Raw genomic sequence first — 14308 nt, 5'->3', positions numbered from 1 at the left:
CCAGTCTGCTGGTCCACGTCCATCCAAAGGCCCCTCCAAATGTGGCTGTGTACATCCTCAATACACGCCACCTTCACGATCAGACCTCTTTTTAACCGATCTTCATTTTTTAAACCACTTATTGTTGGCATTCTCAGTTCAGGCCTTTATTTTCTTATTATTCTTGAATTAATCCAAGTAATTCAGACCTTTTTGCGTAGGTAGCTAAGACTAAAGCATCCCTCTTTGGTGTGATGACCTCTACATGAGAGGTCATAAAGGGGAAGAAATTTATTTTGCACAATAACAAAATCATTGAAATGAGGAGGGGGTTTTTATGCCGTGTTTCTAAAGTCATTAAAATAATAAAAGAAAAAAAAAGTGAGTTATATAACTTAAAGCAACAAAAGGGATAACAATAAGGGTAAAAAAAATGTAATCAAAAATATAACAACATGTTAGTAGCATAAAAGAAGCATTTATAACATATTACATAGATTAAATGTTTATTTTTGAAATTTTTAAAGATGTGACAAAGTGTAAACCACTGCGATTTTTTCCATTAGTAGCAAAAACCAGCCAATGTATTTCAGGATGTGAGGTTGCACCTAAATGTTTTCATAAAAAGGTGTTAACAGCAGCTGTATTGTGATTTTATTTGATTTGTCTTCAGGGATGTTGGAAGTTTTTTTGGCGTTTTTTTGTTTGCTTGTGTTGTAATGGTTGTTGTAAAGCTGAAATTTGACTTTCATTCTTAAAAATACTTGTAGTAATTCTGGAAAATGCTACTATAAAGTGATAAGATGTGCAACTTATTTGTGGTTTTTTTTGTTTGTTTGTTTATATAAATGCATTCCTCCTTAAACCTTTAATTTAATTTACCGCGTTTAAAAATAGTTGCGTTTTAAAGCCAATCGGGGGAGTTTAGAGTAAATCTTTATCTGTCGCTGCCATTTTTGCTAGAATAACAAAAACAGTTGCTGAATCAGTAAATGCGGTCCACTTCAGATTGTTAGCAATTAGCAGAATAAAACATGTCGCATGAGCTTTAATGAAACCGCCACGAGACTTGCCAGTCCAGTGTTCAAATTCTTTCAATTGGTCTTTCCTTTCAGTGATGATCTTGAATATAGAGATGCAAGCTTTCCACACAATTTATTTGTCAGCAAGACCTACGTGCTGCTGGTGTCAACTTTAGAAAAAAAAAAAACCATGATTCAAAGATGTTGCTCGTATCATGGTGGCTAAAGATTCAACGGAAAACAAAATGGTTGTTTAACTGCATGCCAAAGTCCCAAACAAGCAGAGGGTGTGTGGATCTCATTTAACATTGTATGGCATACAATGTATGCAAATTTAGTTTTTTGTTCAGTATCAGTCTTCCTGTTGAAGTTTGGCAGCATCTGTTTTCATCTGTTTCATTAATGAAAAATGAAAAAGAGAATGTGTGCCACTATGGAGGACATTGATAATGTTTTGTAGTGCTTCACTGTGATCTCAGCTTTCGAAACAAATCTCGGTTTTCTTCCACAGCAGCACAGAATCTATTGGACACATAAAAAAAACCCAAAATTTTGTTCTATTTGGTGACTGCACACAAAAATAAAACAACAAATGTCACGTCAGTCAAGACGCTGACTTATGTCGAGCAGAACAAAATAGAAGACGTCTCCTTAAACACAGTCTCACATCACAACAGTTGATCCACTCACCCTCTACATTAGAAATCTGAAAAAGTGGAATTAACAGCTTTTAAACATAGACTGTGTTTTTGTGTGCATTAGTTCATGCCTTAAATCATATATTCACAAAACAAGTTAATTCTGTGGCATTCAATAGGAAATCAAATACCCTCTCCAGAAGAAATCAAATGTATTTATAAATATATTAAAGTCTGTTTCATGTATTATGTTTAGTCTGAGAAAGCAGCGGCAAGAAGGTCTGAGGGAAATGACCATAAAGTTTTGTCTTCCTCTTCAAACTTGCTCCGACGTGAGAAGTATTGCCTCTTTTGTGCAAAGTACATGCATTACCTGAATGTGCTTACTGACACATGAAGGATAAGTGAGTCTTGATTGCTTGAGTTCACCTGTCTTATAAGTCGCTGCAGATTTATCCAAAGTTTCTCTTCTTCCCACCAGATTCTAAGGAGACTGCCTTTGGAAAACAGAACAGAAATCTCAGACATTTTGTCCTTTGTGGGTCTTTTTGCGGTCTGGGCTTGCTGTTCCAAAGCCAGTAGCCAGGAAGCCCTTACCCCAAAAAGTATCTGCAGTGGATACTGGCATCTGAAACAGACGTCCTTCTTCCTCCCTGATGAATCATCACTTATCTCACTCCATCTCAGATTCTTTTGCTGTGAGGAAGATGTTGGTCCTTAAAAAAGACTTAACGAAAGAGGGTGTGGCTTTTGATAAGCATATGATGTGATAAATATATTATAATATAATATAATATGATAAATCTGAAATGTGTAATTAAGAGACGGCTGAAGATTCACTATCTCTCGAGAAACGAACATGAGAGAAATTTCACTGAAAAAATCCAAATAGATATTAAGATCTAGAAGGCAACTAGCTTCATATTTATTTTTATTTCTTTCAGACATAACTTTGATTCATTTTCCTTATTTGTATATTATGGTGCAAATATTTGAAACACTGTCCATTTAGAGCAGGGGTGGGCAACTCCAGGCCTCCAGGACTGGTCTCCTGAAAACTTTAGATGCATTTCTACTTCAATGCACCTGAGTGAAATAATGAGGTCTGGAGAACCTGACTGCACTTAGGAGGTGATTCAGCTATTGAATGCAAGTGTGTTGAGGGAGACATCTAAGGGTTGCAGGACATTGGCCCTCGAGGATCAGGACTGGCCACCCCTGATTTAGAGATCACATTTAAAATGATTTAATGCATTTAAATCAATTTAAATGTGGTCCAAATTTTTAGTATCACTTTTTAGTATCAGAAAGTCACTGTAAACAGTGACTTTTTTTCACTCTCTAAAATACACACTGCAACCTCAAATACATGGCAAAATATTAACAGAAGCCCCCCATCCCTCCTTCTGAAAGCCCACCAACAGGATGCATGCAGTGAATGAAAAAGCGGAGGGAAAATGGATGCGTTGCTTGAAGCCTTTGATGTACTATGTGTTACATTAATGCGATTATTTATCCAAAGCCATGAGCCTTGACAGTGGAGTTTATGTACATCAAAACCACAGGCACTTTTTGTGCTTTGACAAAGACTTTGTGACGTCATTACTCACAGAGCGTTAGCATACTCTGTATAAACACTGCACACAAGCAGCAACGGTATTCTTTTACAGGAAACACAATTAGGAGCAGAAAATGGGTTATATTACATAGATCAGCTGGTCCTCGTCATGGCAATGCTTTCTCTTTTTATGACTGTTTTGTGTTTGAGCCATTCTATTAAATCAAGTGCCTTCAGGAGAAATGTTAGAGTTTACACACCTTACAGGATTTCAAATCCTGTAAGGTATGTACCTTACAGGATTAGAGAAACTCCCAACTTCCCTCAAAGAAAAAAAATAAATACAATACCCTCTTTCTGAATGAGACAGAACAGACCAGGTGTAGGTGGAATATTTTTTTACGTCATGTCTGGGTACCTGCAGCCACCGAACAAGTTCTTCTAACTGGAGCTGGATATTCCCAGTTTAAACACACACCCTCTATTTGTGTGTCACACATCGCCCCAGGAAATAGGGCAATGACTCATCCGTGTCATCAGATAGAAATGTGGGGTGTGGATGCACTTTTGCTCTTCTTCCTCTTGTAACAGAGTAAATTGATTTTGGAACCACAGGCAAAAGACAGAGGCTTCTCTACTTATTTTGTCTCCTGAATGTCTTTTTTTCTTTATCAATGGCTTCTTATTTATAAAATAGTTGCCACAATAAAACTTTCTATTTTCCAAAAGATTTTGAGTGTCTTACTAATGAAGAAGAAATAGACATAGATGAGAATTAGTCTAATTACAAGTGAGAACGCAGACTCCAGGTAACACCTCAGACTTGCTTGAGATGTGCAGAAATCCAGAGTAAATTTCCCAGATACCTCAAGGTCTTTGGTTAAAGCAGTGAGATATTCTAAATGGTGGAAGAAAAAAAATCATAAGAACTGGAGGGGAAAAAGATGCTGTGGAGTGCAGAGACAGTGTTGCCAGAAAATCCTGTCAATCCCTGAGTGAATATAGCCCTCCAGAGGATTTATTTGGTACTACAACCATGAAAAAGTTATGCATATGTCAGAAATACAAACAGAAAACCAGAACAACTGCAATGGTGTTTGCTAAGTGTTAGAAATGCCACCTAGAAACATATTGTAAAGGTCTGTTTATCAAAATATTTATTATTGTTTCCTCACTGCGATGTATTTTGCTGGAAAGCCATAATGTTGGTGCTGCATCTGAACTATGGTAAAAGGTTTGGACAAAAAAATTCAACAACAGAAAGCCCTTCGTCATTGCTAAAACATTTCAGAATGTTACTCTTGTACCATGAAAAAAAAATTATGTTTGGAAAATTACCTTATTTCCTGATGGCAAAGTTGTGCAATCTTACCCAATGTTAATGCAAACTCACTGTTGTCCATCCCACTGAGTCAAGCCACTGCTCCAGAAAAGAAATCAGATACCTGATACTCCAGTGATAAAGGAAAACAAGTATTGACAAGTGTTGAAAGTGTTGAAAAAGCAGATCACAACCAAGTATCGCTTTCACAAATGTAGTTAAATGTAACAAGTGGAATGATCCAGAAGAAGTATTAAAGACATTCAAAAGATGGAGGGAGAAGAACATAAATGTAAAGTGGAAGAGGAAGAGGACTGGCAAAACACTACCACCTCAACAGTGATGGGAACATCATGGTTTGGAGCCATTATTTAGCATTTAGTACTGACAGACTTCATTTAATTCAAATAAGAAAGACTGTGACATTAAAGATTTGGAAGATGCATATTTATCAAGCCAGACATCAGTGGGGATCATTTATTTTTGTGGATTCATATCCTGTAACTCTTATCCAACCACTGTGATTTCCTGAAAAAGGTGAATGAGGGGGCAGTGTAAACTGGCCCTCTGCCATGTTGTCTTACTGGAATGGATTAAATCCTGCCTTCCAATAAATATCTCCTCCCAGTTTCTATTTTTTCAACATTGAGTATTTCCTTGTCCCTGTTACATCACATAAAAATAAGTTATAGTGTAAGAGCTTTTTGTCTGCGGGGTCTGATGTTTGTTTTTTGTTTTGTTTTTTTCCCCCAATGAAAACAGTTGTAAACTTATTGAAATTTCTGTTCGCAATCTTGGAGGATTCAAAGACCAAATGTTTTTCTGAAATTAAAAATGAACTTAGAATATGATAAAATAACTATTCTGACTTTGAAAATGTGCAAAAGATCCAATCTTCAATGACCACGATGTTCTAACCTCCAAGAGGTCTTGCAAAATAGCTTAACTGTCTCAGATTTCAGGTTGTTATTTAAAGACTTGCCGATATCAGCTGAACAACAGATATCTCACTTAGTTGGAATGCATTGGAGTCTGGCTCATGTTGTTGGGAATGCATGCAAATGTTGCCAAGCAGACTTATTTCTAAACGTCTAAGAGTTTTTCAAATGAATAATCGAGTTTACCACCACTGCACACACTGAGCCACAGTTAACACAATACTATTTACTAATTCCATATAATGAAATCTGAAATACTCTACTTTCTAATACAAAGCCACAGTGTAGTCATGTTTTTCCAAAAATAATAAAATATAGACTTTGACAATTTCAAAATATATTTCTATAATGTAACATTTACCCAGTTCAATATATACACAAAACAAACAACTAAGTGATTGAATGATCTTTTATCTCAGTCCTCTTTGATAGGAGCCCCCAAATCGTAAGTTCTTAATATCTATTCCCTCAAGTACACCAGTAAGTTCAATGGCTTGACTGGGCTTGGTGAAGTAAGGCTCCAGCTCTCTAACTCTATGTTCTTGAGCTAATGTTTAGGCCACGTGAAATTTGGAAGTCTGTAGCTATCAACTCTTCAGAAAGTATCCAGCCTCTAGCCACTCTGCACTTCAACGTCCTCAACAGTCAACAGTAGTATATGCAGTAGCAAAGACTTTTCATTACAGGATTAATTGCACAGGTAGCGTCCAATGCATTGTAGAAATCGTTTGCATGCTGTGGTGTTTTATACATCTGTCATCATAAAAGTGATTGAAATACCTGGATTTAATGATTTGGAGAGGTGAGCAAATGCATTTCACAATATCCCGTATGCAAAAATGCTTTAGATTTTTTGTTCCAATCTTCAAAAGACGCTTTTGTTCTTCTGTAACCTTCCTAAAAACTGCTTTGATGAGCAAATTCTTGGAAAACCCTAATAAAACAGGTGGATTTTACTTCTCATTCGTCAGTTTTTTTCTACAGTTGATGAGTTACATGAACCTGTGAATACTGAAATGAAACAAGGTGTTTTTACCAGCTACATAACAGGTGTTCGCAATTAAGCAACTGCCCCTTTTCATGTCATGTCTCTTTTTAAATATATTTAAATATCTTGTTTCACCTGTATGTCAAAATTTACAAGTGGTAAAATTATATGTTGTGGTCTAATTTTTTAGATCAAGCAGGCATTTTAACAATTTCACCTTGCCCTTTATCACCCTTAATTACAACTGAAGCGTCACATGATCATATCTTATCCTACCCAATAGGGACATTTTCCCGTCAATTATGATGAAATCAGAAACCAAAACCACAAAAATCACAGGATGTGTGTGGGTTCCAAAACATTGAGTCAGTACTTTGATACCAAGAAAACTGTTGCGCTCCAAGTTTTTTCCTGATTATCCTAAGCAGGATCACACTGAGGTTTGAGCCAAAGGGGGAAAATGTAGGAGGGGAAAAGACCCATGCAAGACCAGACAGGATTTATGACGGAAGCTGACTATTTAAATAAGATCTGTAAAAGGGATGTGCTATCTCTTTCATTCACTGCCACAGGAGGAGAACCAGAAGTTGAAAATCAAAGGTAAGGATTTATATGATGTGACCAAAGGGACTGTTTTTATCAGGGAAAATCTCATTTTAAGCACTTTATTTTCAACTTAGATTTAAATTGCATTAAAAAAAAACAGAATTAAAATTAAATGCTAAAATGTAAGCAGGTAAAAACATTAGTTTCTTTGGAGATTCATTAATCTATTGTTTGTAACGTCTTTGCATGATTTTTTTCCAGTTCATTTTTCAAGATGTGCATCCCTCTGGCCCTGTTGTTCATCTCTCTAATGGCAGTTCCTGAGTTCTCAAGTCTTCCAACAAAGACCGACTCCATCAGAAACAACATAGAGGACATAGTGAAAATTGCTCAGATAACTCTGGTCCACATAAATAAGCTAAAGAATAAGGTCTGATTAGTCCTTCAAGCATTAGAAGTTTTAAATGTGTTTCTATGAGCAAGGTTACTTTACCCCATTAGAAATAGCAACTAAACGCATGATAGCTAACATTTACTCATATATTTTTCTATTCTCCTCTGTGGCAGTCGCCCCTACAGATAGAGGTCTCCACTCCACCCATGAATGGATTAACTGACATCAGCCTCTATCTTGGACATTTAGATGACGAGCTGCAGAGCCCCTTCACAAATCTCCTGAGTCAGGTTCAAACTGACGTTTCCGGCCTAGACTCAAGGGTGCGCTCTCTTGCCTTAATGTTGGACTGCCCCATCCAGGACAAACCGAGTGTGGAGCCCAGAGAGCTTTTGTTCCCTGACAGCCAGCACTACGTGACGCTGGCAAAGGTGCAGCACTACCTGGAGAACCTTCCTTCAAATGAGGAGAAACTTAAGGTTTGCTGACAAATGCACATGGATTTCAAATGCAATTTGCTGCAATGGTGTCATTGTGGCGTGGTGTCTAAAAAAAAAGTTTTTTATTTGAAAATACAGTATTTAGGTTTTATATTTTCTATGAATAAATGTTTTGTTTTTTAAAGGCTGTTGACTATTTAATACTTAAGCTAAACATCTATTTTCATTTGAAGAAAATGCTTACATGAAAGTATATTTGTTTAAGACATATAATAGCTTAAATTATTACACTGAATAAAATATTTATCTATGAGTATGATTTGATTGTGAATTATTGATTTGTTATTAGAAATGGGATAATTACTGAAAGTGATGGCAAAAACTGTTGTAAGCAAAAGTGAAAAAGGGTTAAAAGTGGCACTTCATTTGAAGTGAAAAGTCAATGCTTTTTAAAGAGTTATTTTTGTGATTTTAGATTTGTTTATAAAAGCATGGGTACTTCACAGTGCCTCACTAAGGTGCCTCAAAACTCAAGGTGTTTTATTCATGTCAGTTGATAGACAAATAAACAAATGCGGTGCTTTTGCAACATGACTTTATTGTCTATTTGATTTCATTTCAGTGCAGAGATTTCTAATAATTATCACAGACACTTAAAACATCATGAATAAATAAACTGTGACTGATAAAAGTCACGGTAAATTACCATGCATTCCAAAAGTAACTGTGTTGATCACACATAGGCATTTACACTGCTGTCATATTCGAGGGTTCCATGCATCGTAACCTGCATGAAGTTTCCCAGAGAGAATAGGAACAATAAAAATCAACATCTGGAATAAAAAATGCTGTAAATGCAAGAAACTCCGGTAAGCATCTTACAGCTAAATGTCAGCAGTGGGGAAACGTTCTCAAACTAACACTAGGGGGCAGGATATCCTAACATTCTTTTGAACTCTGATATATTTTTGTTTATCATTTTTTTAATGAGAGAAAAAAAGTTTCTATTTGTTGTCTTGAGCAATTAAAAGCTATTTTTCAGACACTGAGGCTAAACTTCAAAAGGTTTTTCATAGGAATAAATAACCTCTTTGAAGTTGAGATATAGATGTTCACTGAATCTCTCACCAAAAGTAGGTCATTCACATCACTAAGGGCGTCCACTATCTGATGCTAAATCCAAATCCATGTAGCTTCATGTCCAGCAGAGGTGGCTGTAACATCTGGCTGGTTCTGCAAAACTGACCTTTACTTATAAATGTAGTATAGAAACATGAACCAGTCATGCTTCTTGGTGAGAAAGCTTGCAGATTCAGTTAATAGTTGGACAACAGGTAAAGACAAATTATTTCATGCTCAGTGCTGGTTAAACTATAAACATGCTTCAAGATGTCGTCAGAGATTTGGGCTACTATGTTTACAATGAGAGAGAAAAAATTATTTTAATGAGTTAAATTTTTTAAAAAGATAATTTATTAGCAACGACTAGAATGCTCAAACATGAAGCACGCCACTGCTGAGTGGGACATTGGGAGACTGTCACGTCGTCTAAAGAATCCGAGGCTCTTACAAACATGTATTAAATACTTCAAAATGAGCCTTAAAAAACCAAAGCAACTAAAGTAAAATGTACAATCTATAGATGACATTAACTGAGACACTTTTGTCTGCTTTGTGTGCTTTTCTCTTCACTCAAAAAAGAAGTGCATTTTATGAATCTGTGCTCAGTGAGGCATTTTACATTGAACAAAAGACCATAATCTCTACGCTCATCCTAATGGACTGATATTCTGTACATCTGGTCACTGCATTTCTGACCTATTTTATCACTGATTGACATAGGCTCCGCCCAAATGCACTCACTTCAGTAAACTGGAACAAAACCCCTTTAGTAACCTGTCACTGGTTGCACCAATGGCCTCCAGCCAACCCTCCTCTACTCTTGTGTTAATTCAGATTACTCACTGGTGATACCGACAGGTTTAAAATAATAAAATCTGTTCACCACAGTAACCTAAAGGGACATAAAGGAAAGTGAAGACGCATGGCTATTTTCTATCTGAAATAATGAAAAATATAAATATTTGCTCATGTAAAGCTCGCACATAGTTTCCAAATTCTTTTTTTAATTTGTGCAGTATGTGTTTTTATCAACAAATAACAAAACAGTTATTGTGCAAGACAAACAAGTGTTACAGTACGTTCATAAATACTTCAAATATAACCTCAATTACAATGACAAAAGTAAAGACGACTTAAAGGTGAATAAAATATTTTACAGTTACTTTTTTAAAGAAAATCAGAGGTATATGAAAATAGTTAAAAGTGCATTCTCTTTAAACTAGCAGTGCATATCGTGGAAATGAGTGAAAATATTTGAAACTTACAATTTGCCACACAGTTTAAATGTCAGATTCATGGGAAGGAACTGACAGGGAGTTCAAAAACTGCTGCAATGTGGAAACGTACTCTTCTGGGTGGCATCGCAGGTGGGCGGCATGTGTTGACTTCTTCCACTTCCTGCCGTCCACAGAAACTCCCCTCCGCCTCCACAAGTCCATCAGCTTTTCCAGGACAGTAGTGCTGCACATTGCATCGTTTTCGCTGAAGAAGAAGAGGGCAGGAGAAGTAACCGGGCTGTTGTAGAAAACCTGGATGCTGTTCTCGTACAAGTCTGCAGTGTACGACTTGAAGAGCCTGAAGTAGAGCATGGCGGTGGTTTTGACGAATACCTCTAAACGTGGCACCAAGGTCTTCCCAAGCCCTGGAAAACAATTAATTGAATACTATAAATGTAATGTTGCATTATTCCTGCAATGGCATGCACTAACTGGACAGTACACCACTTCTAGTTGTGCTGTTTATACACAAAAAGAGCAAATAACAGGATATATAGCCAGTGGCTTGCAAAAGTTCTGATCGCATTGAACTTTTTTAGATAATGTCAAGCTACAATCACAAGCTGCAATGTATTTTATTTGATAGCTCATCAGAGTAATGCATAGTTCTTAAATGGAAATAAATTGTATCCCTTTTTTTAAAACATTTTTTTAAATGAAAATGAAAGTGTTGCATGGATACGTCTGCAGGCTCTTTTAATGTGATACTTCTAAATTGTTTTCTGGGTGAAATTTGTTCTCAACTGTTGTGTGAAGAGCAATTACGTGTGGTTTTCACAAACAAGACTGTTTGCTGTATTCATGCTGTTTGCTGTAAAAAAAAAAACAACAACATGAAGACCAAGAGACACAGCAGGCAGGTCAGGAATGAAATGTCAGATAAGTTTAAAGCAGAGCGGTTCTATAAAGCATCCTAAGACAACTAAGTCTGCACGTCACACTAAACAGACCAACCCCACTGTAAAATTTGGTGATGGCAGCATCATGGTGCAGAGATGGGGAACCTGGTCAGTGTTCATCTAGAGGCTAATACAAGTCAATAACAGAATAGGCTTTTCAATAATAGACTACTTTCTATTAGTCTGTCACATAAAATTGTGATAAATTACATCTGAGTTTGTGGTTGTTTGTAATTATGAACGTAGTGAAAAGTTCAAGAATATGTATTTTTGCAAAACACTGCTTATAATTTGCATAGAGTCACAAAAAGCATCTGCTAAAACAGAAATCTTTATTTTAATTATTAGTCTTAAAAATTGTTACCTAAGTAAATGAAGTGAGAGAGCTAAATCTCATGGGTTGAAGTATTGGAATATTTACTTTGGACTAAATTAGCACCCAAAAAATAAAGATTGAGTTACTAAAACTGACTATTGTCCTAAAATAGAAAAAAAACAACAACTTGGAAATCGTGTACTTCAGACAAAGTGGGGCAGTAGGTCAACAGTTAATTAATTATAGAGAGTTCTGACACACAACACAAAAGTAATTTGAGCTCCAGTACAATCGTGGTGCATCACTCTCACTCACCTGTTGCCATGTGATCCAGAGAGCCGACCACTAGACTGTCATAAATGTGCCCTATAACTCTATGCGCCAGAGGAGAGTGTTGTTTTGGTTGCTGAGCAATGTGGGTGAGCAGCTGTGTGAAAGTATAGCCACCAATGGAAGAAGCATGCACCAGTATGAGCCTTCCTGTGAAAGGAGGCTCCTCTAAAATATTCAAAATCTCCAACCCGTAGTTGAGGCCCCATCGAGGCCACAGGAAGTGCATTACGCTGCTCTGGATGAGGAGAACATCCATACCACGGTCAAGGTAGAGCTCCCTGTACTTTGCTACGGCCCCAGGTTGGGCACCAAGCCAGGAGAAGAACAGGAGAAGAGGGCGAGAACTGGAAGCAGCATCTGACTGCATCTGGGAGGAAACAGCTGTGCGGGAAGGCGTTTCTAAAGACACTGGAGACGAGACAGGCAACAGAGTTGATGTGGCCTGAGAGTCTTTGGCGAGGGTTACTGTCTGGTGCTCAGCTGCTGTCATTGGAGTGTAATAATAAATGATACCATTGCAGATTCTCCTGGCCACAAACTTCCCTGAGTTGTCTGGTTCAGACGTGGTTGCATCAGTCCTGAAAAGACTAAAAAAAAGGAGATGAGTCAGAATTCATAATACATCATTCTTGCAGTCTATGAAGGGAGAATAGACTTGTAACATCTTAAGCTTGCAGTTTTTACTTTGAGCTATCTATGCTAATATGAGTTCAAACTTGAAGTGAGCCATGAATTGCTAAAATGTTAAACTATTTAATAAAGGAGGTTTTGAGAGATGTAAACACTATCTCAAATTCTGTTAACGCTACTTTGGTGCCAAACGCTGTAATATTTTTTGTCCTTTGACACATAAAAAAAAAAAACAATACAACACTGAAATTAGTCTTCCCTTAAAGATATGCTAAAAGACAAAAATAAAACCTATTTAAGTTTTATTATAAAACAGATTAATAAAACAACCATTAAAATTACATTCCACAGGGGTGTTTTACCATGAAAGATGTGGAAAACTTTTTCACTCTAAAAGATTTTTACAATAACTTGTAACAAAAAAGCAATCAACATAATCTTACTAACATTTTTTGTTTACTCTTGTTTTTATTTTTACGACTATTATTAGAATTTATATAATTACTACCAATTTCTATCACTGCTACCATAAATAACATGACCCAATACTTGCAAAGTCAAATCACAAGTATGCTAATGGCATGAAGGGTTATTTAAGCAGAACAATGTGAACAACTCATAAGATGGGATTACCTAATGTGTATTACAGTTGTTAAGCAAGACTAAAGAAAGAAATCAGACTGCTGTTAAGTAATTAAGTGATGCAATGAAAGGCTTCTTGCCCAAACCGTGTTGATTTTTGGCTCCCCACATTTAGCAAATCAGCACAACCTCCCAAATTCAACCTTAGTTTTTAATTTGTATGTCTAGAATATATTTGCAATTTAGCGAAAAACATATAGTTTCATTAGCACGTTCTAAAAATAGACCAAGAATGCTTTTCACATATCGGCCTATTGTAGAGCCTTGAATTCCTGAAGAGACTTGATAACCAAACCCAACAAAGAACAGGAGGCAGCTTGTGAAGCCCTCCTCCTTTACAACTGAAGCTAAAAGTAAGGCTGGATGCGGTCAACTCGAACATCTTAATACATTCCCACCGCGTCTCCAAATGACTCATCAGCAACCTGCCTTTATTTTTCTGAATCATATCAAAGCAGCGATTCGTTTCATGTTTTACCTGGCGGAGAGCGCAAGGTTCCCCATGCTGAGAGATGGAAAACGCGTCCTTGTCCGCTTGGTGGTCTGGAAAATTACTTTGCACGCCTCGCTCAGATACGACGTAGTGCCAACTCGCCGTGACAACGGATAGCCGTGGATTTATATGACGACTGCGTGCCCGTGACAGTTCCACGCGCCTCACTCACCCCCCCCCCCCCCCCAAACCCCAGTTCCGCATTATATCGCGCACGCGCAATTTTCTGGCGATGCTCGCTCCCGCCACCAGAACAAAAACAAAGTATTTTAATGTACATAGCAAAATGAACACGACGCAAACGGACTGATTTTAAATATGATGAACATTTATGAAAATGTAGATTTCAGCAGAAACAGCTTCAGACTTTATAACTGATAACTCAAGGTCGCAAAGTGCAAATGCAACAAACTCCCACCGATAACCTCAGTAAGCTAAATAAGGAAAACATTACAAGGTCATAACTGAGACGGTTTATCCTGACCTACTAAACATATGACTGCAGTACTTCGTAAGCGCCACAAGATGGCGCCATGTTGCCTTGTATATATTTGTAAAACACCAGAGGACAACTGGAGGATATATGCAATTAAAATTTTAAAACATAAAATGCTGAAGAGAAAACAAATGCAGTTAGAAATTGAAAAGCATAAGTGCATTTTTCTTAAAAGAAATTAACAAAAATAAAGATGCAAACTTGAAAACTATTTTCAGAACACAACACTTTGGTCACATGAAATTCACTCAAATCCTTATGCTTGCCCAGTTTTCT

At 37.0% G+C, this 14308-nt stretch overlaps 2 protein-coding genes across 4 annotated transcripts; one reads left to right on the top strand and one right to left on the bottom strand.

Moving 5' to 3' along the window:
• Positions 1 to 2266: 2266 nt before the first annotated feature.
• On the top strand, positions 2267 to 8413 carry LOC129375595 (leptin-B-like). The gene is made up of 3 exons (XM_055054802.1): positions 2267 to 7044; positions 7252 to 7420; positions 7558 to 8413. The coding sequence occupies exons 1-3, from the start codon at positions 6926 to 6928 to the stop codon at positions 7870 to 7872; spliced, it is 603 nt and encodes a 200-aa protein (XP_054910777.1). The 5' UTR covers positions 2267 to 6925; the 3' UTR covers positions 7873 to 8413.
• On the bottom strand, positions 8411 to 13702 carry LOC129375594 (uncharacterized). 3 transcript variants are annotated; one of them, XM_055054800.1, is made up of 4 exons: positions 13522 to 13702; positions 12285 to 12358; positions 11754 to 12179; positions 8411 to 10588 (listed from the first exon to the last, which is right to left on the bottom strand). In XM_055054800.1, the coding sequence occupies exons 1-4, from the start codon at positions 13545 to 13547 to the stop codon at positions 10227 to 10229; spliced, it is 888 nt and encodes a 295-aa protein (XP_054910775.1). In that variant the 5' UTR covers positions 13548 to 13702; the 3' UTR covers positions 8411 to 10226. The 3 variants fall into 3 exon arrangements, with proteins under 3 accessions (XP_054910775.1, XP_054910774.1, XP_054910776.1); XM_055054799.1 differs by having other exon boundaries at positions 11754 to 12358; XM_055054801.1 differs by having other exon boundaries at positions 12030 to 12358.
• Between the last annotated feature and the right edge of the window lie 606 nt (positions 13703 to 14308).

Source organism: Poeciliopsis prolifica, unplaced genomic scaffold (assembly GCF_027474105.1).
Source record: "Poeciliopsis prolifica strain line A6 unplaced genomic scaffold, Auburn_PproV2 SCAFFOLD040, whole genome shotgun sequence".
Lineage (NCBI taxonomy): Eukaryota > Metazoa > Chordata > Actinopteri > Cyprinodontiformes > Poeciliidae > Poeciliopsis > Poeciliopsis prolifica.
This window is presented reverse-complemented; position numbering and strand designations above follow the sequence as displayed.

What these genes read in the sequence shown, in the direction of transcription:
- LOC129375595 (XM_055054802.1), top strand. Translation starts at nt 6,926, where the DNA reads ATGCAAGACCAGACAGGATTTATGACGGAAGCTGACTATTTAAATAAG. An exon ending in CCAGAAGTTGAAAATCAAAG is followed by an intron (nt 7,045 to 7,251) that starts GTAAGGATTTAT and finishes ATTTTTTTCCAG; the next exon opens with TTCATTTTTCAAGATGTGCA. An exon ending in TAAATAAGCTAAAGAATAAG is followed by an intron (nt 7,421 to 7,557) that starts GTCTGATTAGTC and finishes CCTCTGTGGCAG; the next exon opens with TCGCCCCTACAGATAGAGGT.
- LOC129375594 (XM_055054799.1), bottom strand. Translation starts at nt 13,547, where the DNA reads ATGGGGAACCTTGCGCTCTCCGCCAG. An exon ending in AACCTTGCGCTCTCCGCCAG is followed by an intron (nt 12,359 to 13,521) that starts GTAAAACATGAA and finishes CCTTTTTTTTAG; the next exon opens with TCTTTTCAGGACTGATGCAA. An exon ending in TCTGGATCACATGGCAACAG is followed by an intron (nt 10,589 to 11,753) that starts GTGAGTGAGAGT and finishes ATTGTTTTCCAG; the next exon opens with GGCTTGGGAAGACCTTGGTG.